The 27,757-nt window shown below is 41.3% G+C and overlaps 1 protein-coding gene across 1 annotated transcript in view; it reads right to left on the reverse strand.

Annotated features, from left to right (window-relative positions):
• LOC124776989 (putative inorganic phosphate cotransporter) overlaps positions 1 to 27,757 on the reverse strand; it is a 182,755-nt gene that overhangs the window by 70,822 nt on the left and 84,176 nt on the right. Inside the window, exons 6-7 of the mRNA XM_047252234.1 lie at positions 17,772 to 17,992; positions 13,641 to 13,787 (exon numbers count right to left, since the gene is read on the reverse strand). Of these exons, the coding sequence (XP_047108190.1) occupies positions 13,641 to 13,787; positions 17,772 to 17,992 (368 nt within the window). The remainder of the gene's footprint in view (positions 1 to 13,640; positions 13,788 to 17,771; positions 17,993 to 27,757) is intronic.

Below are 27,757 nucleotides of genomic sequence, written 5' to 3' on the forward strand. Positions count from 1 at the left end.
GTTGAGAGCCCTTCCTGGCACAAAGTAACAATGCGGACGCGATCGAACCGCGGTATTGGCCATCTAGGCATAGTTGAACTACAGACAACACGAGCCTTGTACCTCCTTCCTGGTGGAATGACTGGAACTGATCGGCTGTCGGACCACCTCCGTCTAATAGGCGCTGCTCATGCATCGTTGGTTACATCTTTGGGCGGGTTTAGTGACATCTCTGAACAGTCAAAGGGATTGTGTCTGTGATACAATGTCCACAGTCAACATCTATCTTCACGATTTCTGGGAACCGAGTTGATGCAAAACTTCTTGTGATGTGTGTAGAATCCTGCACACTTATCTACAAAATGGTTAATAAAGTGTTTGCTCTGGCGTAACCACAAGCGCCGAAACGAGGAAGAAGAACGCAAGAGGAGAGAAGGCGGTGAAACGACGTTGGCCAATGGTGCACTGCACCACGACAGGAGCGGCCTCTACAAGAGGAGAATATAAGCGCCGCTTCCGCCAGCCTTGGCCGCTCAGATTGGCTCAGTATCCGGATAGTGTTCGCATAGGCCTAGCAGAGAGTGCTACAAATAGTTGTTAGTAACCCGTATCCATTGTTATAGCGAAGATCATTACTGTTTGCATGTTGCCCATCGCTTGTGACACCACTGTTATTTCAAAGTTAAGTATTAAGTATTATTGAAATAAAACTACTAATGTTATTTTTTTAAATTGTTGTATAGTATTCCGAGAACGCAGTATCCCTTAGGAACCCTATACGAGACGAGTGGGCAAGACCCTACAGTTTTATTCAGGTGAAAAAGATTTTCTGTGTACTGTCCACTGACTGAATACTGCAGGTCCATTTGAATGAATCGTATTATTAACTGCAAACTGGTAACGTAGTATATGCACAGTGTTGGCAGAGCTACATTTCCGAGGAGCTTAAATATCTGCACATACAGTGTTAACGAGCTAACACCGAAGTTTGTGCCCTGTCGCAAAGTACGTCTTGAACAATGATCTATCTGTAGATGGTGCTTCAACACTTACAGCTTGCAGCGTATCTGAAAGTTATTTTTTATCACGTCTTTCTGATCGCTTGATATAGTCAAGAAATGTAGCTCGCGGTTCAGTTTAAAAGTTCTGGCAGCAAAAATAAAGATAATATTGCCAGCTCGTCTGTACTTGATCGCAGTACAAGAATTGAGAAAGACAAGAAAGCGGCCTCCATAAGACACTACGAGCTGGAAGCGAGATACTATGGTGTCCTGCTTTAATTTTGAATTTTGGTGCAGCATTATTTGTTAATAAAATATAATTCTCCTTTTAATAATTTTATATTTCTATGTTCGAATGAAAAACTAATACGTTCATCTCTTACATCATAATTATATACTGTACACCAAATCAGTATGTCACTAAACAATGTTCCTTTGTACTTTTGTCCAGTGTTTTTAACATCTAATTTTAGACTGTCGTTAGAGTTATGGTACTATATGTAACGCCATGAAGATTGCTTGTCCGTTGTTGATTTGTTTGGTGTTACTCTGCTTCCGTCCATATTATTGAAACTACGAATTAACAGCAATGTTTTAAGAAAAGAAGTGTATGTTTTAGTGTGGGTAAGGAAGGAATTATACAACGGCAACGAAAGTCGTCATTAAATTATTCGATTGACATGGTGAAGCATTTAAAAAGCCAATCCCTGTATGTATACTGAAGAGCCAACGAAACTGTATTGAAATACAGAGATATGTAAACACTCAGAATACGGCGCTTGGGTCGGCAACGCCTATTAAGACAACAAGTGTCTGGCGCTGTTGTTAGATCGGTTGCTGCTGCTACAATGGCAGGTTATCAAGATTTAAGTGAGTTTGAACGTGGTGTTATAGTGGATACACGAGCGATGGGACACAGCATCTCCAAGGTAGCGGTGAAGTGGGGATTTTCCCGTACGACCATTTCGCGAGTGTACCGTCAATATCAGAAATCCGGTTAAACATCAAAGCTCCGACATCGCTACGGCCGGAAAAAGGTTCTGCAAGAACGGGACCAGTGACAACTGAAGAGAATCTTTCAACGTGACAGAAGTGCAACTCTTCCAAAAATTGCTGCAGATTTTGATGCTGGGCCACCAACAAGTGTCAGCGTGGGAACCATTCAACGAAACATCATCGATATGGGCAGTATGACACAAAGCTTTACGCCTCGCCTGGGCCCGTCAACACCGACATTGGACTGTTCATGACTGTAAACATGTTTCCTGGTCGGACGATTCTAGTTTCAAATTGTATCGATTGGACAGTCACGTCAGTAGGGGACTGTTCATGTGATGGAGGCTTTGTAATGGTGTGAGGTCGGGGCGTGCAGTTGGAGTGATAAGGAATCCCTGATACGTCTAGATACGACACTGACAGGTGACACGTACGTAAGCATCCTGTCTGATCACCTGCATCCATTCATGCCCATTGCGGATTCCGACAGACTTGGGTAATTACAGCAGGACAATGCGACACCCCACACGTCCAGAATTGCTACAGAGTGGTTCCAGAAACGCTCTTCTGAGTTTAAACACTTCCGCTTGCCACCAAACTCTTCACACATGAGCATTATTGAGCATGTCTTGGATGCCTTGTAGAGCGCTGTTCAGAAGAAATCTCCACCCCCCCTCGTGCACTTACGGATTTATGGACAGCCCTGCAGGATTCATGGCGTCATTTCCCTCCAGTACTACTTCAGACATTAGTCGACTCCATGCTTCGTCGTGTTGCGGCACTTCTGCATGTTAGCGGGGGCCCTACACGATCCTAGGCAGGTGTACCAGTTTCTCTGGCTCTTCAGTGTAAAAGGCAATGTCCTGACTGTCTCATCATCGACCATCCCGAACCACTAAGGATGGCCGCTAAGGAAGGCGTCATTTATGAAAGGATTGTTCGAAATTCTAACCCTAAGAGAGTGAAATAGAGGATGAAGAGTTTCTTGAAAAATTTCGGTATTAAGGCAGTTTTGAAGCTAGATCTACGAAAATTGGTATTTGGTTCCTCTGTCAGAAATAAAGATATACACATGTCAGCATTTTTGGAAATTTAACCTTCTGGTGGTGAAATAGTGAGTGAAAGATTTTTTTAAAAATATGTCGGTATTAAAGAACTACTACACTATTTTTAGAGCCACATCTATGAACATTAGTATTTGACTTCTCGGTTACCAATAAAAAAAATACGGGTTTCAGTATTTCTGGAAATTCAACCCCTAAGAGAGTGGAAATGGCGATGGGAATTTTTTACCAAAATATTTCTTTATATTCAAAAAATTTTAGTGTAATTTTTGAAAATTGGTATTTCACTTCTCGGTTAGATGTAAAGAAATAATTGTTAGTGAATGAAAGATACTATGGAAATATCTCCGCAAGAATGCAAGAGGTATGATCAACAAAAACTTTGGACTCTAGCTTCCAGAATAGCAGAAAAGCAGTAGAAAGTATGGAACTGTAGTGGCAACTTGTCCCGAGAGCCTGTGCTTGGCCACTGAAAGCAGTGGCTGACAAGTCTCAGTGGGGCAGTGCGGCGCTTGGGGCCTAGCATGGTGATCTGGCTGAGCTTGTTTTACATCAGTGTGGTTGGCCGATGAAGTTGCTGCAGTGAATACATTTTGGTGTAGAAGAGTTGCACAACTGGCAGCCAGCGTCGAGTGGCCGTGAGAAGCGGTTAAGTGTGTGGTGCATCACCGAGGCTAGGCATTAGCGCAAAAGTTTAGCTTCTTTGCTGTTGATGTGCGTGGCCCAGGATGTGCTGTGCTATATGCCCTTATGTGTAATGGAGGACTCGTGATCACTGGTCGGCCAGAGGCAGCCACTGTGGAACAAGCTGGAATCTCCTGGCGAAAGTGAACTCATCTGGAAGGAAGCTCAAGAGTGCCACATGGAGTCTGAGCAGATATGATACACGCAGCAAGGCAGTCAGGTTGCGGACCTACAACACTGGATGCGACCTGCTGTTGACATGAGGAATAATTTTGCTGGAGTAGCAGATGATGTTTGCCTCTGTATATCCGGAACATATGGCAGCTGGGAGCCAGGACTTGTTTCCTGAAGAAAGATTTCATTGCAAAAAGTGGCAGGCTGTACGTAATCTGTTTGTGGTGACCTTTGAGTCTATGGTGGCATCGGTATATTGCGAAGATTTTAAATTGGTGAAACAGTGGGACCACTATGGAATCTGTAATTTGAGTAGCAGTGCCTTGCATAAATGTGCTGTATTTCGATGAAACCTGGTGGGGCCATGTGGGCATGGATATTCTAAAGCAGTGAATTAGGTGAGAACCTGTGTTTTAGTGATAAACTATTAATCATTCAATCTGCCTTTCTTTGTGCCTTGATAACCGATGTACATTTAGTTATTGTGTGACTGAGGATTGTACATGTTGGCTGTGTTATATACCTGTTTCTGCTTAAGGTTTTGATCCTAGTTGGTGTCCTTGTGCTATTTTCTTGATAAATTTGTGTTGTCCAGCTTATACTAGGTGCCCTGTTTAAGTTGATCTTTGTGTGATGAAGCATTTGTATTGGATAATATATTTTTATTATATTAAAATTTTTCTGATTGTATATTCATTTGTCTCCTCTTAAAGTTTATATCATTATTGCAAGGCTATATCTTATTTTCCTGATTTTTATATTATTCATATTATAAATATTTTGACGGAAAGTAAAACAGAAGTGGCTTATGATGTTACTCAAGCTAGTGCATAGGCCCTCTGCTGTTCGTTATCTACATAAAAGGTATAGGAGACAACCTGAGCAGCCATCTTAAGTTTGTTTCCGGATGACTCTGCCATTTATCGTCTAGTAAAGCCGTCAGAAAATCAAAACCAATTGCAAAACGACTTAGAAAAGATAACTATATGGTGTAAAATTTGACATTTGACCCCAGATAATGGAAAGAGCCAAGTCATCCACATGACTGCTAAAAGGAATCGCTTAAACTTCAGTTACATGGTAAAGCAATCAAATCTGAAGAACGTAAATTTAACTAAGTACCTAGGAACTACAGTTACGAACAACTTAAATTGGAAAGAACACACAGAAAATGTTGTGAGGAAGGCGAAGCAAAGAATGCGTTGTACTGGCAGAACACTTAGAAGCTGCAACAGATCTACTAACGAGACTGCCTACACAAAACTTGTCCGTCTTGTTTTGGAGTACTGCTGTGTGGTGTGGGATCCTTACCAGATAGGATTATGGAGTACATCGAGAAAGTTCAAAGAAGAGCAACATGTTTTGTATTATCGAGAAATAGGGGAGAGAGTGTCTCGGACATGATACAGGATTTGGGGTGGACATCATTAAAACACAAGCATTTCTCGATGTGGCGCGATCTTCCCACGAAATTTCAATCACCAACTTTCTTCCCCGAATTCGAAAATATTTTGTTGACGCAGACGTACATAGGGAGAACCGGTCACATAATAAAATAAGGGAAATCAGAACTCGCTCAGAAAGATATGGGTGTTTACTTTTTCCGCGACCTGTTCGAGAGAGGAATAAATGACAATTATTGTGAATGTGGTTCGATGAACCCTCTGCCAGTCACTTACGTTTTATTTGCAGAGTATCCATGTAGACGTAGATGTAGACTGTTATATACGAGGTGTTAAGTCATTTGTAAAACTGAGCATGAAATCCTCGTTTATTTTTTCTGTGGCATGTGCTTGGGAAATTGCGTGTTTCATTCTGTTTATAAAATTAAATTTCAGTTGGTTATGAGTCCACAACCCCAAAGCAGTCTTCACTCCCACCGAAATCCCGTCCCACATACTTTATACAGTCAAACCGCTGTGTAACCATTACCAATACAACGATTAACCCGGGTATAGCGATGATTTTATATAGCCCCGGCTGGTTTCCTATGTGTAGCATGTTAATTATCCCTCATTACAACGATGAAGTAAATTTAGGAACATCCTATTATAACGAAGACAAAATTTCGAAGAATTTACTATTTCCTACTTCTAAGAAGCTCTCTGTAGCGGTAGGTATTGTCTATTTAGCTACTACACTTCCGTCGCTTCATTTCCAGAAGCCTCGCTACATACTGCAGTACTGTATTTATTCTAGCGATAAAGAGAATAGCGAACAGCCGCCGCGAGCTGTGTTAAGCGTCAAACGTCAAAGAGCTCCTTTGTTTGAAAGAGTGTTTAGTTTGTCCATTGTTGAGCTTCAGTAGCAGACAGAAGTGTTTTGTCGGGCTCATACGCAGCTCATCTCCGCGATTTTTGCAGTCTGTGAATGTTTTTAGTTGATGTAAGCGCTTTGAACTTCGCTAAGATTTGGACAATGCCTGGAACTCGGAAACAAGGTTGGAGACAAAAATGGAGGTTTTCAAAGACATTGATAACATAATGAAACAAGTAGACTTAACAAGGAAGTATGGACTTGGAAAATCAACGTTAGCTACATTCCTTAAATACGAAAAGAAATTGAAGAAAGTTTTGAAGGTGACAAATGTAATCCTTCAAGAAAAAGAATGAAGACGGCTGCTGCGGACGATGTGGACAGTGCTACACTGCAGTGGTTTAATTAGATGCATGCACAGGACGTAGCAATTTATGGTCCGTTGACATGCCAAAAAGCCTTAGATTTCACTAAGTTGCTTGGCGATTCTAATTTTAAAACAAGTAACGAATGGTTGCAAAGATTTAAGGATAGGCATGGGATCATTTTTAAAGTGATTTCAGGAGAAGAAAAATCAGCACCTTAGGTGATGCAGAATTTTGGAAGAAAAACCCATGTGTAAACTGTTAGAAAAATACAGCCTTGAATATTTGTGCAACACAGACAAGACGGGATTGTTTTATCAACTGGTGTCAGACAAGACGACTGCCTTTAGAGGAGAAAAGTGTAAATAAGGGAAACAGTCTAAAGTACGCCTAACTGTTCTTCTTTGCACCAAAGCAAACGCTGCTGGTAAAGGTTTCAGTCAGCACAGTGATTTAGGCACCTTCTTTCCTCTGAGTTGATATCACTGAGTGATGGCCGCGTATACGTCAGTAGCAGACTTCAAATCCTCGATCAAACCCATTGGTGGTTTCCGTAAATCACTCAGAATGAGCCGGCCGTTGTGGCCAAGCGGTTCTAGGCGCGTCAGTCTGGAACAGCGAGACCGCTACGGTCGCAGGTTCGAATCCTGCCTCGGGCATGGATGTGTGTGATGTCTTTAGGTTAGTTAGGTTTAAGTAGTTCTAAGTTCTAGGGGACTGATGACCTCAGATGTTAAGTCCCACAGTGCTCAGAGCCATTTGAACCATTTTGAACTCAGAATGAATTTTGGGGTAGGTCTGTAAAACAAGCCTCAAATGTTTCCTCCACTGACCACTCACCATACCAAACCAATGTTCCCCAGCTACTTTCTACCCCATTACACGACATTTAGGTTCCAAAGCAGCATTCCGCCCCCTTAATGCCAATGGATTCGCCACAAACTACGGCAATCATGAAATAATTGTATAAATCGTCTGCTGAATAATTACTAGCAGCTTTGGATGGAAACAAAGATCCCATGAGAGTTAAATTTAGTTCGGTTTGTCAAACAAAGCTCAGTACGGTGTATCAAAATTTTTATTTACTGTGTGATTATTATTTTGCCTACTATGAAATTAAGACTGTATACAACGCCCAGTTAGGACATATAAGTATCTAATGTTTTGGTTAACCTATCTGTTAGTGCTAATATCAGCAAATATTTTAAAATGGACTGTACTTGAAACACATGTACCACGAACTGAGCAATATTTCACATCCACAAACACTGAGGACCAAATTTTTGAACAGTTTCAGGCAAGCTGCACTTCTTACAATTTTGGTAAACATTTTTGGAAACAGTGATCAATAGAGTATTATGTTTTAACTGAAAGTCAGTCTTGATCACAACACTTATGTCTCAATAACATAGTTATTGTTAGTTAAAATATAAGCTGCACTTCTGTTTTCAAGAGCTCTACAGTATGGTTGAGCAGTATTAATGCTACTTTAACACAGACCTAACAGCTTCAGTATGTCAGTAACTATTATGAACACTGGTCATAAAGAATAATACCGCTTTACATGGTATTAGTTTTTGAAAACTTCATTAGCAATCTTCAAACCTGTATCAATCATTGTTATTCGCATTGTGTGAAGCAGCTTTTCATGAAGGTGAGTTAACTCTATTATTGCACATATCTGTCAATATATATATCATGCAAAGCATATGTGTGTATTTGTGGGATCTCCTCCCAAATCCCTGGATCGATTTCAACAAAATTTGGTATAGACACAGTAGGCCCCACGAGTAAGAAAATTGTGGGAGATATAACCTCCTAGCTGCAATAGGAGCACACATATGGGCAAAAGCGTGTGTCTTCCAGCCCCTATCATATACGCTGCCCTGCATGACAGGCATGTCGCGTAGGTGTGATATCGGTCTGCCAAATAAACATGCTTTGCAGGCCAACCTACATGTCAGAGACAAGAAATTGTTTTCCAGGGCGTGACATGTAGGATGCGTACACGACACACATGTTGCGTTGGAGTAGTATCGGCCTTCTTCATCGATGGCTTTACATTGCAGCCTGTATGTCAGGGGCAAATATGATTCTCAAGTCCATGAAGTGTAGCCTGCCCTGCATAACAAGCATATTGTGAGAATAGTATGGGCCTACTTTATTGAACTATGTTGCAGGGGCTACACATGCCACTGAACATGGCTGGGAACATATTAAGATGTATAGAGGAGGGGATGGACAGTGTGAGTAGGTGGAGGAAATGAACAGAGGGAGAACAGGAGGGGAAGATTCATGTGGCAGGTGGAAGGTGTAGAGGGGTAGTGGGCAGGAGGAAAAGGAAGAGGGGAAGGCAGAGATGGACAGATAGATGGGGAGGAGGATATGTTCAGAGGGAGGGGGCTGTAAGATATAGATAAAGAGAGGGGAAGGAGGATGCAAAGAGACAGAATGCAGAGCACAAAACAGACCGATAGAGGTGGAAGGACAAGGTGGGCAGACAGAGGGAGGAATATGTAAATACAGAGAGGGAAGGAGGAGGTGTGTTCATTGTAAATATAAGACAGGCTACGTATGAAATTATGTATGTCCGGGATCTTCTCCCAAAATCTTGGATCGATTTCAACCAAATTTGGCTAACTAACTGCAAACTTCATTAGTATCAGCACTGTGAGATAACTCATAGCTCCAATTCAATTGAAGAAACCACCAGTCAAGTTTTTTTTCCTCTTTCATTTCTTCAGCTACAACATTATAGAATGATCTACATGACATGTGTCTTGTGTGGGAACAGTATCGATCTGCATTATAACTTTACACTACAGCCTACACATCACAGGCAAAGAAACTGTTTCCAAGCCTCTGCTGTGTAAGATTCTTGGCACAACATATGTGTCGAGAAGTAGTATCTGGCTGCTTTATTGACCCGATTTAAAGGGCTGTTTGTGTAGCCTTATCAAAGAGGGCAGAGGAGTGGACAGAGGTTCACAGCACTCTCCTCCAATTCTGCCCTTGGGGTGGGAAACTGCCCCTAAAGAGGGAAGGGTCACCAATGATCAATGGCATAAGGATGCACAAGGCAGAAACATAATGTGTATTCACAGGAGATGTCGCCTGTAACTGAAAAGGATATCATTCTATTAGTCAGGGTGCGGAATATCAGAAGTTTAAACGTGGTAAGGAAGCTATAAAATCTGAAAAGGGAGATACTATTGTAGGTGTCAATGAAGTGAAATGGAAAGGAGCAAGGATTTGTGGTCAGATCACTATAGGGTAATATGATAGCAGCCGAAAATGATATAACAGGTGCAGATTTCTTTAGAAATAGAAAGGCAGGGCAGAGAGTGAGTTACTGTGAGCAGTTCAGTGGCAGAATTTTTCTCATCAGAATCGACAGCAAACCAACACCGACGATGATAGTTCAGGTATATATGCCAACATCGCAAGCTGAAGATTAAGAGACAGGCAAAGTATATGCGGATATTAAACAGGCAATTCAGCACATAAAGGGAGCAGATGAAAATCTAATAGTCATTAGAGATTGGAATGAAGTTGTAGAGGAAGGAAGGGGAAGGATTACAAGAAAGGGTTATGGGAGAATATGGGCTTGGCACTAGAAATGAGAGAGGAGAAAGAATTGAGTTCTGCAGTAAATTTCAGCAAGTAACAGCGATTACTCTGTTTAAGAATCTTGAATAGTTGGAAAAGGCTGGGAGATTCAGGAAGCTTTCAGTTACATTACATCATTGTTAGGCGGAGATTCCAAAATCAGATACTGGCTTGTGAGACATACCCAGCAGCTGATATAGACTCACAAATTAATAGTGATGAAAAATAGGCTGAAGTTTAAGAGACTACTCAGAAAGAAGCAATGAACAAAGAAATGGAATTCAGTACTAAGGAATGAAGACAAACACATGAAGTTCTTTGAGGATATAGATACTATGATAAGGAACAGTTCAGTAGCCAGTACAGTTGAAGTGGAAAGGACATCTCTAAAAAGGGTAGTCACAGGACTTGGAAAGAAAAATATAAGTACACAGATGATAACTGTGAAGAAACTAAGGGTAACAAGAGAAATACTTCAGCTGATTGATGAAAGAGGAAGTACAAACATGTTCAGGGAAATTCAGGAATACATAAACACAGGTCACTTAGAAGTGAGACAAACAGGAAGTGCAGGGAAGCTAAGGCGAAATGGCTGCATTAAAAAGAAATCGAAAAAGAAATGATTGTCAGAAGGCCTGGTTCAGTATACAGTGATATTAAAAGTAAGGGTGACACCAATAAGAATGCAATGGGAATTCCACTGTTAAATGGAGGGGATAGAGCATCTAGGTGGAAAGAGTATACTCAACGCCTCTATGAGAGGGAGACCAGTCTGATGACGTGATAGAAAAAGAAAGAGGAGTCGATATAGAAGAGAGAGGGGATTCAATATTAGAATCAGAATTTAAAAAGGCTTTGGAAGACTTAAAATCGAACAGGGCAGAAGTGATGAATAATAGTCCGCCATAATTAGTAAAATGATTGGAAGAAGTGGCAACAATCCAACTATTCACGTTGGTGTCTAGAATGTATGAATGTGGCTATATATCACCTGACTTTCTGAAAAATATGATCCACACAATTCTGAAGACTGCAAGAGCATGCAAGTGCGAGAATTATCGCACAATCAGCTTAAAACCGTATGCATTAAGTTGCTGACAAGAATAACATACAGAAGAATGGAAAGGAAAATGGAGGATATGTTAGCTAATGATCAGTTTGGCTTTGGGAAAGGTAAAGGCACCACAGAGGCAGTTCTGACATTGAGTTTGATGGTGGAAGCAAGAATAAAGAAAAATCAAGACACGTTCACGTTCATAGGATTTGTCGATCTGGAAAAAGTATTCTACAATGTTCAACATGTTCGAAATTCTGAGAAAATTAGGGATATACCACAGGGAAAGAAGGGTACCATACAATATGTGTAAGAGCCAAGAGGGAACAATCAGAGTGGAAGACGAATAACGGAGTGCTCGGATTGAAAAGGACGTATGACAGGGATGTAGTCTTTCGCCTCTTCTGTTCAATCTGTATATCGAAGAATTACTCACGGAAATAAAAGAAAGGTTCAAGCGTGGAATTAAAATTCAAGGTGAAAGGATTCAATGATAAGATTCGCCGATGAAATTTTTATCCTCAGTGAAAGTGAAGAAGAATCAAAGGATGGGTTGAGCAGAATGAACAGTCTAATGAGTGCAGAATGTGGACTGAGAGTAAATCGAAGAAAGACGAACGCAACGAGAAGCATCAAGAATGAGAACAACGAGAAACTTATATCTGGATTGATCATCACAAAATCCGTGAAGTTAAGAAATTCTGCTACCTAAGCAGGAAAGTAACAGATGATGGGTGGAGCAAGAAGGACATAAAAAACCAGATTAGCACTGGCAAAAAGGGCATTCCTGGCAAAGAAAGTCTTCTAGTGTCAGACGTAGGGGTTAATTTGAGGAAAAAATTTCTAAAAATGTACGCTTGGAGCACAGTATTGTATGGTAGTGAAACACAAACTGTGGGAAAACCGGCACCGAAGCTAATCGAAGCATTTGAGATGTAATACTACAGAAGAACGTTGAAAACTAGGTGGAGTGATAAGCTAAGTAATGAGGAGGTTCTCCACAGAATCGGCGAGGAAAGGAATATATGGAGAACACTGACAAGAAGAAGGAACTGGATGATAGAACATCTGTTAAGACAAAAGAGAATTACTTCTATGGTTTTAGACGGAGCTGTACAAGGTGAAAACTACAGAGGAAGACAGCGATTGGGATACATCCAGCAAATAATTGAGTGCGTAGGTTGCAAGTGCTTCTATGAGATGAAGAGGTTGGCAGAGAAGAGGAATTCTTGGAGGGCCACAGGAAACCAGTCAGAAGGCTGACGACTAAGAAAAAAAGTGTGAATGGGTATGGCAGGGCAAGTATGAGATGTACTGAGGAGAGGATAGAGCAGGAGCAGCAGGATAGGAAGGGAGGCAGGGACAGGAGTGGATAGTGAGACAGGGAACAAGGAGAGGAGGTATGGGAGAGGAGGCAGGAGGAGGGGCAGAGAGAGGAGGAGGAGAAGAGACATATGGAGGTGGAGACGTAGACATCGATGGGGATAGTGAAAAGGAGGAAATGAATACAGTATTACGGTAAGAAGGAGGTGCAGTGAGAAGGGACAAGAAGAGTTGGGCAGAGAGATGGGGGCAGGAGAAGATATACACAACAAGAGGTGAGGAAGAAATGGACTAAGAGAGGGAAGGTAGGAAGAAATGAACTGGGACTGGGGTGGATGAAACGGACAAAGGGAGAACTGAGAAGAGGAGATGGACAGTGAGAGGTAGGGGGGAGGAGTAGATGGATAGAGAGGAGAGGGAAGAGGAGATAGACAGAGAGCAGGGAAGAGCAGAGTGAGGGGAGCAGGAGGAGACAGGTACAGAGAGGGGACAAGAGGGGATTGGCAAAGGGAGGGGATAGGAGGGGATTGGTAGCGATTGCGGGCAGGAGTAGATGGGCAAAAGTAGGGGAACAGGAAATGGGAAGGGAAATGTGGAGGAAGAGAAAGGCACAGAAAGAGGAGAAGGGCAGAGAAGGGGACGAGGAGGAGATGGACATACAGAGGGCAAAGAGGAAATGAGTCAGTGGGTGGGGGAGTGAGGAGAAAGTGGACAGATGGAGGAAATAGATGTTGACAGAAACGTGGGGAAAGGAGGAGATGGTCAAGGAGAGGAAAGGAGGAGATGGGTAGAGTGGAGGACGAGGAGATGGACCAAGTGTGGGGGGAGGAGGTTATGTGCAATATGTGCGACAATTACACATGCATGCGAAGCCATGGGGAAAAGGCTAATATCATAATAAACTGACAAGGCCCTCACAGTATATCTCACACAAACTCTCAGATGCCCACTTATTTCACATTCGACATATGAAATGACATTCCCCAACATTTTTATGCGAATCTGTAGCAAATCCGTGTGTCAAGGTAGGGGTTTTCAGAAAATGGCTGGTGAGAAACAGAGCGCCAGTAAAGCAGCAATATGCTTCGTTACAAGAATCTGCCAGTGGTGGACAACAAGCAGACTGCAGCCTCACCATGCCGATACCCCAGCCGTGGATGTTCCTCATGTAGGTGGGCGCCTGCGTTAGCACCGTGAACAGCCCCCAGAAGCCTCCCCACTGCGTGAAGACGATCAGCCACACTTGTGGCGAGGTCAGGATGTGCTTCCAAGGCGTAGTTGGCTGCAACAACACCAGCACTCTCCTCACGTAGATGCTCAAATGGACAGCAAAAGTCATTATTCATATTTAAATACATCTTAAAATATACGCTTATGTTAGATCATCGCCACACGGGGTGGTAGTCTGCGGCAAACAGACAATGAAACCAAGCGCTACAAAGATAGGAATTCCTAGCTCAGTCCCGGAAGTTCACATCCCCATCCGATCGCCTCAGAAGTGAGTGTAACAGAACAAAAAGATTCACTGGTTCTAAGAGCTGGTAGTGAATCCGTGTTACCCAACTGAGGACAAGAGCTGAGTGCTAGCTGTAGAAACATCTGCATACTTTTTCACACTTCTTCCTCGTGTAAGACATTGTCACATAAACAGTAATTTAGGGTAATAATAACAATACATAGCGTTTACAGAATTGCTGCAATGCTGTAAACATGTATAACAGAAAATAATCCATTTAATCACATTAACGTATGATACACAGGACATAAAATCCCGTTTGAGTCAATTGAACATCTCATGACTTTATTGATTGTACAACACTGGTTGCCAATTATTAACACATTAACATAGACTTAGCTTACTCGTAGTTTAAATATTACCTTAAGACATAGTTATAGTTTATTAATGTTGGGATGTCACCCGTAACGTATTGAGTAGAATAGGCGAAAAGATACAATTAAAATTATAATAACATATTAACACGACCTACGTTAATATTGAGACAGCAGGAAAATGTCACTGGCAGAAATAAATAAATAAATAATGTATTTCTTCCTTTTACATGGTCACTGATATCGTCCTTATGGCTCAGACAATATGTTTCGTGATTCCCTGCAGTAAAAGGAAAAAAGGTAAGCCAGTATCACCCTCCTTCATTATAATATTCCTCACATTGTTTTTACAAGTGACTTAAGTCTTGCTGTCATCATTTAAATGGAGTTACTACCAAACCAAAGGAGAGAACAACGATTCGTTACGCGAGCACTGAATCAGAATATGAAAGGACCGAGCATATCATTCTCTATATCTAATCTGTGGAGCTAGGAAATGATGATTTCGCTAAATACTGAATGTTGCATTATAATCCATCGATTGTTGTTACCATTTATACGCCCTCTGGTTCTGATGATCGTTCTCGGATTTCTAGAGAGAAGAGTTTCAGAATCACATTTAATAGCAAGATAGTCCATTGCGTCTTTAAAGGAAACTTCTAACTCTAAACAGTAATATCGTTTTAAGTGACCTAGTGAAATCTGTTCCCTGAACAAAAGCTTGGCCTTGATGGCCCTTTGCAATACTACTTACGATAAGGCTAACGCTGAAAAGATGTCTACATTTCAGTTCTAGTTTTTCGGTGGCTCTTTCCACATTCGCCACATAAAACAGGAATAGAAACTGTGACTTCTTGTACTTTCTCACACTCATCCCGATACTCGTCCCGGCCCTCTGTAAGTTGTAACACTCGAAATGCTGTGCAGTCCTCTTCTCCTCCCACAGAGCGCCCGTCCTATACAGTGCACTTCACAAACCAAGTGAGATAACCTGGTGGCAAGACAATGGAATAATATTAGGAGGGACGGCAGTTGATATCCCTATCCTGTCCTCTAGATAGGTGTTCCATTGTTTTCCTAAGTCGCTTAAACTTTCCATTACCACTGGACGGAATGCGTTCCTCGAAAGATTATCAGAGAACCAGTAGGAATTTTCTGCATGATGCTAATATGTATCGGTGTCCTATTGGTAAAAGATATCCTGCTCATGGTTTGCAGAATTCTTCTAATTATGGCTTGCACCCGTACATTCCGCTGTCTTCAAGTTTGAGTTTTAATCCTCTGCAGGTAGGCAGCCTAATCGTGTCAATTAATGGCGCACAGATTTACGTTTGCTGCGTCAAAAACAGTGTCCATACTGAACACCTATAACGTGAGCTAAAAACTTGGAGCGACTCTCCGTCCAGTGATGAGTATCTTTTTTCCGAACGCCTTGTAGTTTTTGCGCAGTCCTCTTCCGAGACTCCGAAGGTACTCGTGAATAACCACGTGTGCCCCACTCCTCCCGTCATTGGAAAACGAAATGGCGGGAAATGTTTCTTCACACTGTACTTCTACCTACGACAGTAAATAAAATATACATACAATAATGTCTTCACCCTAGAAAAAAATCGGTTGTGAAGTGGTTAAGGTGAATGGTACTTCCGATTATCCTTCCCCCATCCGAGCTTGTGTTCCATCTCCAATGCCATCGTCGTCGATAGGACGTTAAACCCTAATGGTTCTTCTTTTTGTACTTCACAAGGCCCTGCGCCTGATTCCTCCTATCTCGTGGCCAGTCAGCTTCCCACAACTGATCAGCACAGCACCGTGTTTACAGATTAATCAGCTTCAGTCGTGAATATTCTCTTTAGTACTTGTTTTGTAAATAAAACCGCCTTTTCCTGCTGCAACTTAATTTATTTTTCCCAAATGCGTTTTTCTTGCTCAAAGCATCTTCAGTGGGATAGTTTGCTGTGATATGGGTTTCCTCTTATCTGGTCTGGAAGTCGCACTATCCCTTTATTACCGAAACATAGGTACAATTTTGTATTCCGAACTTTTTCACACTGTTTACCATGTTTCTCCTTTTTGTAGTGTGCTATTATTCTTTTGCCATTAGATATAGCTATTTGTTCGAACACTGTGGTTGTTAAAAGCACTCAAGAAAACCAGCTACTTCAGAACATATCATGCAAAAAAATTAATAGATATGTATTGGTAGAACAAAAGAGGGTTATTTACATAACTATTTTTATTCGCCAAACGTGTTATGACGACGTTAGCCGTTATCAGTAGATGCCCTTTCATGTACACATACGAAATTTTGTTCCAGTGTGGTTAGTGAGGCAAAAGCCGAAATGTTTGCATAGAACTAAAATTTTATTATTTTTTTAAACATATATGAGTTTCAGTTGGCACCTCCAATAACTGACAGGTTCTGCGTACTGACTGTACACAGATTTCTTAGCATTACACCATGCCATCTTGAAGTAAGTCACTTTTGTAGATTTTTGGCCTAAATTCCATTTTGCACTGGTAATGGAAACTAAAAATCATGAGAAGATTTGCCCTAATTACGAGCACGTTGGTCTTACAGGAAATTTCATGACTGTATTATGCTCTCAATGAAACTGCACAAAAAATACTTTTCTAGCAATTACGTTTGAATTTTCGGATACTCTCAATTCAAAAGGTATTGTCAATTCAAAAGGTATTGTTTGCTACGGAGTGTACTTGTGCCAAAGCTTACTTCTCCGGTTACCGATTTGCTGTCACTAGAGAAGTACTCGACAAAAATTTACATACCTCTCGACGCGGTCGACCTAGGTTGTCGATCTTCTATTATTTCGCCGTCTCTCTCTCTCGCTCTTTCTCTATGTGTGTGTTTTGTGACTTTTTATTTTCCAGCTACTAATTAAGATGAGTTATTAGACGAGTAATAATATCGTTAATACTAGATTTTCGACGAATAGTTTCCTATTCACCATCTCGAAGAGTAGAAAGACTGTCGATACTTTGCCGCAACACAATGGTATTCCTTAGTTAGTTACCAGAAAATATTTTATGAATGGCATTCGACAAGAATAGTTGCATTCATGGTACATTTATGTTTGTTACTTATTTTATTGTATACCGCCTTTATTATTTAAGAATTACTTACAGTAGCAGTAGGTTAACTGATAAATGCCTTATATGTTGCATTTTTCAGCAGATGCTTCTGTTAGTGAATGTTTCTTCGGTAGCGAACTGTTTGTTGTTGTTCTTCATACCATATTAAATAGAAGTTTTTAGTAGTTATTATGTCTAACATTCTCCAATGGACAATCTTGGTCTTCCGCCTTCTGAGTCCATGTATCCGGTATCTGTTAGTTGTCTCGGAATACTCTACATAAAAACAGATCGCTTTAAACGTTGACATGTAACACAGAACGTACAAAGAATACTGGCAGACTACCTTATTGACAGCAGTATCTTCTCCCAAACTGGCGTGGAGGTTTGCTAGCTCGGAGGTCGAGATACGGGGATGCTTGTGCGGGTGGTCGAAGATGAGGAGCCACCAGGCGAAGAACCAGACGGCCGCAGCCAATGCGGTGGCGTAGAAGACGGCGGGCCACCCCAGCCAGCCAATCAGGAGGCCCGAAACAAGGAACGTCAGCGCTGCGCCCATGCTGCTGCCTGCAGCACGTGTTATCTTTGCAGTACTCTTTTGACAGGTTTCATATCGACGCTGTTCAAAGCAGAGACTTAGACAGGGGAGGCAGTTTTTACAGCTGAACGATGCGTAGCACGCGCCTGAGCGCATCACTCGCCAGGAGGCAGCAACTTGACGTTGTCTGCAAACCCCAGCAAACGGTAACTTCAGATCCTACTATTGGCGGAAGAGAGAGACCACTTAGTAACATGTCTAGCAGAAAACAGCAGGTAGCGTGATGCGTTACTAGGTTTAGTTACTGCCGTTGGGAAAACCCAGATATCGACGGTTGCAGGAAGCCGGCTGTGTGAGATACCACTACGGCACGAACTGAGCCGCTGAAATATCGTTTTACGGCAGCAAAATAAAAAAAAACTAAACCAATACAGTGTCTCCCAGGAGATGATCAGTATTCAGGGAAAAAACTGAAACAAAAAAAACTTCATACAGGCATATGCCCTATACTGAATGGTTTCCGAAATAGAACACATTTGAGCCCAGATTACTAAACTATCGTGAAATTTACGACTGCTATAAGCGTAGGGTATAAAACACGACATTTTCTTATTAATTTGGTATTTAACATACCCTTGGAGATTTAATAACTGTAATTAACTAAAACATAACTTATACTTTATGACTTCCTCTGAATAACATGTCGTGTAGTAAATTTCGGTAACATTTCCCCTCCCCCTTTAGTGTTCTAGGGTTAATGTACATTTGTTTTTGGGCTAGTGGCGCAATTGCCCTAATCACTTAATTAGTCGTGATAGTACGATAAAATGACCACCAAAATCGCCAGACCATGCGCCGTTAGACTTTTTTTAAGAGGTTGGATGAAGTCTGAGGTGTACAACAGAAACGTGAATTCGCGAGGTGAACTGCTTGGCATCGTGGTCGCTGCTGCCCTCATCAGGGAACGTGCAGAGGCCGTCAATCATATTCTCCCAAGGGTGCTCAAATGCATTGAAGCTGACAATGGTATATTCCAGCATTTATTGTGAACTGTACAAAGGCTGTACTGTGAAACGTACGACGATGCTTAGAGATGAATGTGTTAAAAATACGTAATTTTCCATTTATTGTTTGTAAAACGCATGTCGTAATGTTGACTAACTCTTATACATGTGTGTATCTGTAAACCCGACAATATAGTAACAAACAGAAGAAAAGAAAGACGTACATTAAATATGTTATATCTCGGAAACCATTCGGAATAGGGTATATGTCCAAATGAAGTCTTATTTCAAATGACTGTTTCTATCATATCCGGGAATATCCATCATTCGTCTAGTGGCACCCAAAGTTACGCGAGTATACGGAATTAAAGAGAAAACCGAGACGACAACGCACAGCCAGAGGCGCTCTCAATACACCTACCAGAAATTAAATTATTCAATATGAAAGATTTGTAAACACATATGAATTTAGAAAATTAAGAACCCCAAAATGCCACTAGCGGTTCTGAACGTCCAATAGCATAATTTTGATATGTACAATATGTTTATATAATATAGCGAAAATGAGCGTTAAGGGGAGCAATGAGAGAAGCGTTCAATGATTTTGAAAGTAAGACGTTGTCAACCGACCTGAGTCAAAACCTTAAGAGATTTTGGTCGTATGTAAAATCAGTAAGTGGGTCAAAATCATCTACTCATTCTCTCGGCGATCACACCGGCACCGAAACGAAAAATAACAGAGAGAAGGCCGAAATACTGAATTTAGTCTTCCGAAGTTATGTCACCGCGGAAGATCGTAACAGCGTCCCTCCTTTCAGTCGTCGTACGAACATCGAAATGGCAGATATTGAGATAACCGATCGCGAAAAGACTTCAGGACCTGATGAGATACCTATAAGTTTCTATAAAGATATCCGAAAGAAGTTGCTCCCCTTCTGGCAGTAATTTATTGTAGATCGCTTGAGCAACGAAAGGTACCTAACTACTGGAAAAAAGCGCAGGTCATTCCCGTTTTTAAGAAAGGCCTTAAGACAGATCCATGCAACTATACACCTATATCGTTGACGTCAATCTATCGTAGAATTTTGGAACATGTTTTATGTTCAAGAATTATGACGTTTTTGGAAAAAGAACATCTCCTCAAAAATCAACATGGATTCCGCAAACAGAGATCCTGCGAAACTCAGCTCGCTCTGTACCTCCATGAGATCCACAGCCCAGTGGACAAGGGCGCTCAGGTTGATGCCGAGTTCCTTGATTTCAGTAAGACATTTGACGCTGTCCCGCATTACCGTTCAATGACAAAAAAAAACGAGATTACGGAGTATCAGAGCAGACCTGCGATTGGTTTCAAGACTTTCTTGCAGACGGAACTCAACTCGTCGCTCTTACCGGAACAAAATCGACAGATGTAAAGTTAATACCCGGAGTACCACAGGGATGTTTGATACGACAGTTGCTGTTCACAAATATATATATATAATCTAGTAGAAAGCGTCGGATGCTCTAAGATAGTAAGAATTTGCTGAACGACCTGCAGAGAACTGATGAATGGTGCAGGCTCTGGCAGTTGACTCTGAACGTAAATAAATGTAACATATTGCGCATACACAGGTAACGAAATCCGCTACCGTACTGCTACACTATTGACGAAAAACAGCTGGAGACAGCGTCTAGCGTAAAATATCTAGGCGCAACTATCCAGAGCGACCTTAAGTGGAATGACCATAAAAAACAGATACTGGGGAAAGCAGACACTAGACACAGATTCCTTGGAAGATTCTTAAGGAAATATAACTCATCCACGAAAGAAGTGGCTTATAAGGCGCTTGTTCGCCCGATTCTTGAGCACTGTTCATCTATCTGGGATCCCTACCAGGTAGGACTGATAGAGGAGATAGAGAAGATCCAACGAAGAGCGGCGCGTTTCGTCACAGAATCGTTTAGCTGGCGAGAGAACGTTATGGAGCTCCTAAACAAACGTTACAAGAGAGATTTACTATTGAAATTTCGGGACAGTACTTTTCAAGAGGTGTCGGACAACATTACTTCTGCCCACATACATCTCACATATTGACCACGAGGAGAAAATTCGAGAAAATAGAGCCAATAGAGAGGCTTGCCGACAATCATTCTTCCCACGTACTATTCGCGATTGGAACAGGCTTGGAGGGATCTGATAGTGGCACCGAAAGTCTCCTCCGCCACACACCATTAGGTGGCTTGCGCAGTATGATGAAGATGTCGATATAGATTTTGATTTATAAGCCGACAATTACAAACAAAATTTCAAATGAAATATATTGTAAATTTTAAAAGAGGCATTAAGATAAGACTGCAGTAGCTATCTATAATTGTGCAGATTTCACAAGATCTAAGAATAATTAATAGCAAATTAGTGTACATAAACTAACCCTCCTTTTAGATTGCAAATATCGTAAATTTACGAAAGCTGGTCAAAATATAAGGGAACTATCGGCAAGGTGGTAAAATTCTGGTCTGTGCTGGTATGTCATACGTATTCTACCAGTAAGAGGAATGTATAGTTGAGAATTTGCATGACGAGATGCTGATGCTATAAATAGGTAGTGACCATGTTAGCTCAGTTTGAGACTTGATCGAGGTAGGATCTATGTTTCCATGACCAGCGAGGGGCCTACGACTTTAAGGTGATCTACATTTTTGAGAAGTCAGTTTTCGAGGACTTTTAACACTTTTAGGAGGCATACTGAGAACTTAGAAATTTTTCGGTCAGCATGTCTGTGAACTTGTAAAATTCCGTGCTGCAGTCGCGTGATACTAAGAAAAGTTGCTTTAGTCACTGTTGGCCTTTGAACAAAAGTGCATGATTTGTAATAGTATACTCCAGTTGCTGAAGAACTTTAACATTTGAGGATAGGTGCTAAACTTGAAAAAATTTCTATAGATAGGCAAACACACTCACTATTCAACATCAACGTGGTATGCTGCATGTAGGGTTTTTTCTTAAGCAACTAAATCTGTTGTGCTGCTTAACAAACTTAAAAGATCCAATAAACTTTCTTTAATTTAAAAATAAACTAGTGAATGTTTAGACCATTATTATTTCCACCAGTGTCCACAATCCTGCCTGCAGTTATTAATTTATGAAGAAGTCAGTAGAACTATTTATTGGGTGATGCAATAGGTATGCGACCATTACCTAGATTAAAACGCAGCCAAGGAACATTAAAATCGGTCACGAGTCTGATAAACCCTTACCTTAATAGGACTTCGACAGATGGCAAGTACACCGCACTGTACTGTGGAGAACAGTCTCCACGACAAAGGCTAGTTCACTTGTAAAGAGCTGGACAGGGATGGTATTGCGAGATTTTAAACAAATGTTTATTTTGCGACATGAGAACAATATTTGATAAAGGAAAGAACATCAGCCTTCAATCGTAAATGTGGATTTTATTTAAGGTACGATGCATTTTGAACCCAGAAAGTCAATCTTAAGTTGCTTCGCATTTTGTTCCAACATTCTTACATGAAAATACCCACTGGCCGTATTAAATAAATGCATTTCAGATTGAAGAAGAAATAAATGTGACTAAAATATAACGCTTGCCACATTTCGCTTAGTTATTCCGTTACCACTCGTGCTGACTTGCAGTACACATGAATTATATTCGATTTCAGTTCACACTTTCATATTTTCAGTATCTATGCAGGTTACAAAAACATCAGCATGTTTATATTTTTTAAATACACTGCTCGTCGTGTTTCGCTAAATAGGAAGGCGAGGTAATGACAGAGTACGCTCCTGTATTGTTACAAATGGAGGGCTGCTGGTCACGCGATACACGTCTATATGCCAATCCTCTGCACTACACAACAATTAAACAATGGCCGGTACTTTCATTTCACAATACTCCTCGCATACTATCGCTGTGAAACACTCGTTCACAATGCCGGTGAGTCAAGAACTGGTCGCTTTAATACTCTTGCTTCGTTTCTTCGTAAAAATTTAATTCAGTATGCCTTATTTGAAACTACGTCGTCTCGTTCCCGCATGACGATCCGTTTATTTTCACACCTTATAACACCGCTATCAGTTGACAGATCACTTTTCTCAGAGTTTCCTAGGCAGCCTTGAGGTCCCATTTGTCTGCGACCAAGCTGTGAAGTTTCCCAGAGCTAGTATGTCAACGGTCGTGCCGACGTGGATACACTGGTTCCCAGCAGATAAGCCTCATTCGTCAGCTTCGTGATTAACTGCCTATCATTTCGTTAACGGTCACAGTTATTGTAGTACTTCAATAGCAACTAAGGTACTGTGCCAAGTTGGAATAGTTTGCAGTAAAAATTGTGATCTTTATGAATTTGCGTTTGATGTTTGTTAGGCCACATACCGCTATGTATAAAATAGAGATAACATATTTATCTTAAATTTGCGTATATCGCTAATCTCAAGAAAAAGGGTTTATGTAGGGCAGTCACTTTTGATTGGGTGCAAAAATGCTAGAGTGAAAGTGAAATATTCATAACATCCATCATGTGCCATAAACGTTTCGAGATACAGAAATGAATTTTTGGCAAAGGATAGCATGGGAAGTGGAATATTTTGTCGTATATATACAACGTGCGAAACTTTCTGATCTGTTGCTATATACCATTGACTAAAGATTTTTTCAGTGAAATAGTGTAATTATTTTAAGGACCTTCGATAACCCGCCAGGGTAGCCAAGAGCGCTAATGCGCTGCTTCCTGGACTCGGGCAGGAGCGCCAGCCCGTGACCGAAACCGCCCGGCGGATTAACGACAAGGGCCGGTATGCCGGCCAGCCTGGATGTAGTTTTTAGGCAATTTTCCACATCCAGCTAGGTGAATACTGGGCTGGTCCCCAGGTTACGCCTCGCAGACAGCTGGAGTACACTAATTCCGTCCCAGTGGGTTTGGGGTGACGGCAGGAAGGGCATCTGGCCACCCTCTGCAACTAACACTGCCAAATAATAGTAACAGGCCGACTGCGCGTTGAAGTGGGACACAGGACCCACAAAAGAAGAAAGAAGAAGAATATTTTAAGGACGTCGATAACTCATGAAATATTAATTAATGGGGCTTTGTAACAACATAACTGAAGGAATCACTCTTTTATTTTTATACTGAGCATGAGCTTTTCATAACCTATTGACCTTTCTTACCTCACATGTCCTCAATTGTTTTAATAATAATAGACTGTTTCAGAATTCTATAGCAATTGCAAATGCATTAACATGTCACTGAGGTGAAATTGTGTAAACATCGCTGTGCTTTGGGAAAATGTGCTAATTTTAACATAGCAGCAAGAGCAACAATAAACGACGCACAAGACAGGCGAAAATAAATCACTCCCTCTATTCCAGCATAGTCCTAAATCCATTGTGTTTTCAGTAATAAACGGTTGACTTGTCGAATTACTGGTCGTACTAGCATGAGCTGTTAAAACGATCGTTTGTAGGATCGCTAGCTGTAACTTAAAAGCTCTGCAAGTCAGGCGTTTGCGAGAAGATTTCAGCTGTAGAACTACATCACCCCTGCATGCTGTCCCGTCTGCAAGGGAGCCCACACCACTACCATTGCTCCCTCCCCCACTACGCCTTCTGTGCAGCTAGGAGCCATGTAGAATTGTATGCACTCTACCTGCAAGGATATTTCCCGCTGTTGTTCTTGTTGTGGTCTTCAGTCCTGAGACTGGTTTGATGCAGCTCTCCATGCTACTCTATCCTGTGCAAGCTTCATCTCCCAGTAACTACTGCAACCTACATCCTTCTGAATCTGCTTAGTGTATTCATCTCTTGGTCTCCCTCTACGACTTTAACCCTCAACGCTGCCCTCCAATACTAAATTGGTGATCCCTTGATGCCTCAGAACATGTCCTACCAACCGATCCCTTCTTCTAGTCAAGTTGTGCGCAGACTTCTCTTCTCCCCAATTCTATTCAATACCGCCTCATTAGTTATGTGACTTACCCATCTAATCTTCAGCATTCTTCTGTAGCACCACATTTCAAAAGCTTCTATTCTCTTCTTGTCCAAACTATTTATCGCCCACGTTTCACTTTCATACATGGCTACACTCCATACAAATACTTTCAGAAACGACTTCCTGACACTTAAATCTATACTCGATGTTAACAAATTTCTCATCTTCATAAACGCTTTCCTTGCCATTGCCAGTCTACATTTTATATCCTCCCTACTTCTACCATTATCAGTTATTTTGCTCCCCAAATAGCAAAACTTATTTACTAATTTAAGTGTCTCATTTCCTAAGCTAATTCCCTCAGCATCACCCGACTTAATTTGACTACATTCCATTATCCTCGTTTTGCTTTTGTTGATGTTCATCTTATATCCTCCTTTCAAGACAGTGTCCATTCCGTTCAACTGCTCTTCCAAGTCCTTTGCTGTCTCTGACAGAATTACAATGTCACCGGCGAACCTCAAAGTTTTGTTTCTTCTGCATGGATTTTAATACCTACTCCGAATTTTTCTTTTGTTTCCTTTACTGCTTGCTCAATATACAGATTGAATAACATCGGGGAGAGGCTACAACCCTGTCTCACTCCCTTCCCAATCACTGCTTCCCTTTCGTGTCCCTCGACTCTTATAACTGCCATCTGGTTTCTGTACAAATTGTAAATAGTCTTCCGCTCCCTGTAATTTACCCCTGCCACCTTTAGAATTTGAAAGAGAGTATTCCATTCAACATTGTCAAAAGCTTTCTCTAAGTCTACAAATGCCAGAAATGTAGGTTTGCCTTTCCTTAATCTAGCTTCTAAGATAAGTCGTAGGATCAGTATTGCCTCGCGTGTCCCAACATTTCTACGGAATCCAAAATGATCTTCCCCGCGGTCGGCTTCTACCAGTTTTTCCATTCGTCTGTAAAGAATTCGCGTTAGCATTTTGCAGCTGTGACTTATTAAACTGATAGTTCGGTTAATTTCGCATCTGTCAACACCTGCTTTCTTTGGGATTGGAATTATTATATTCTTCTAGAAGTCTGAGGGTGTTTCTCCTGTCTCACATATCTTGCTTACCAGATGATAGAGTTTTGTCAGGACTGGCTCTCCCAAGGCCGTCACTAGTTCTAATGGAATGTTATCTACTCCCGGAGCCTTGTTTCGACTCAGGTCTTTCAGTGCTCTGTCAAACTCTTCACGCAGTATCATATCTCCCATTTCATCTTCATCTACATCCTCTTCCATTTCCATAATATTGTCCTCAAGTATATCGCCCTTGTATAAACCCTCTATATACTAGTTCCACCTTTGTGGTTTCCCTTCTTTGCTTAGAACTGGGTTTCCATCTGAGCTGTTGATATTCATACAAGTGGTTCTCTTTTCTCCACAGGTCTCTTTATTTTTCCTGTAGGCAGTATCTATCTTACCCCTAGTGAGATAAGCCTCTACATTCTTACATTTGCCCTCTAGCCATCCCTGCTTAGCCATTTTGCACTTCCTGTTGATCTCATTTTTGAGATGTTTGTATTCCTTTTTACCTGCTTCATTTACTGCATTTTTATATTTTCTCCTTTCATCAATTAAGTTCAGTATTTATTCTGTTACCCAAGGATTTCTACTAGCCCTCGTCATTTTACCTACTTCATCCTCTGCTGCCTTCACTACTTCATCCCTCAAAACTACCCATTCTTCTTCTACTGTATTTCTTTCCCCCATTCCTGTCAATTGTTCCCTTATACTCTCCCTCAAACTCTCTACAACCTCTGGTTTAGTCAGTTTATCCAGGTCCCATCTCCTTAAATTCCCACCTTTTTGCAGTTTCTTCAGTTTTAATCTACAGTTCATAACAAATAGATTGTGGTCAGAGTCCACATCTGCCCCTGGAAATATCTTACAGTTTAAAACCTGGTTCCTACATCTCTGTCTTACCATTGTATAATCTATCCGTTACCTTTTAGTATCTCCAGGCTTCTTCCATGTATACAACCTTCTTTCATGATTCTTGAACCAAGTGTTAGCTATGATTAAGTTGTGCTCTGTGCAAAATTCTACCAGGCGGCTTCCTCTTTCATTTCTTCCCCCCAATCCATATTCACCTACTATGTTTCCTTCTCTCCCTTTTCCTACTACCGAATTCCAGTCGCCCATGACTATTAAATTTTCGTCTCCCTTCACTATCTGAATAATTTCTTTTATTTCATCATACATTTCTTCAATTTCTTCGTCATCTGCAGAGCTAGTGGGCATATAAACTTGTACTACTGTAGTAGGCGTGGGCTTCGTGTCTATCTTGGCCACAATAATGCGTTCACTATGCTGTTTGTAGTAGCTTACCCGCACTCCTATTTTTTATTCATTATTAAACCTACTCCTGCATTACCCCTGTTTAATTTTGTATTTATAACTCTGTATTCGCCTGACCACAAGTCTTGTTCCTCCTGCTACCGAACTTCACTAATTCCCACTATATCTAACTTTAACCTATCCATTTCCCTTTTTAAATTTTCTAGCCTACCTGCCTGATTAAGGGATCTGACATTCCACTCTCCGATCCGTAGAACGCCAGTTTCCTTTCTTCTGATAACGACGTCCTCTTGAGTAGTCCCCGCCCGGTGATCCGAATGGGGGACTATTTTACCTCCGGAATATTTTACCCAAGAGGACGCCATCATCATTTAACCATACAGTAAAGCTGGATGCGCGCTATCACTTCTCATTCATGCACTGCGAAGGAACACGACACGACACTTTGAAGGTTGGACTGAAATATGAAAGTATCAGCTCATGTTCCCAGTTTATTTACCACTAGTCCCGGGACTATG

This window comes from Schistocerca piceifrons, chromosome 2, assembly GCF_021461385.2.
Source record: "Schistocerca piceifrons isolate TAMUIC-IGC-003096 chromosome 2, iqSchPice1.1, whole genome shotgun sequence".
NCBI lineage: Eukaryota > Metazoa > Arthropoda > Insecta > Orthoptera > Acrididae > Schistocerca > Schistocerca piceifrons.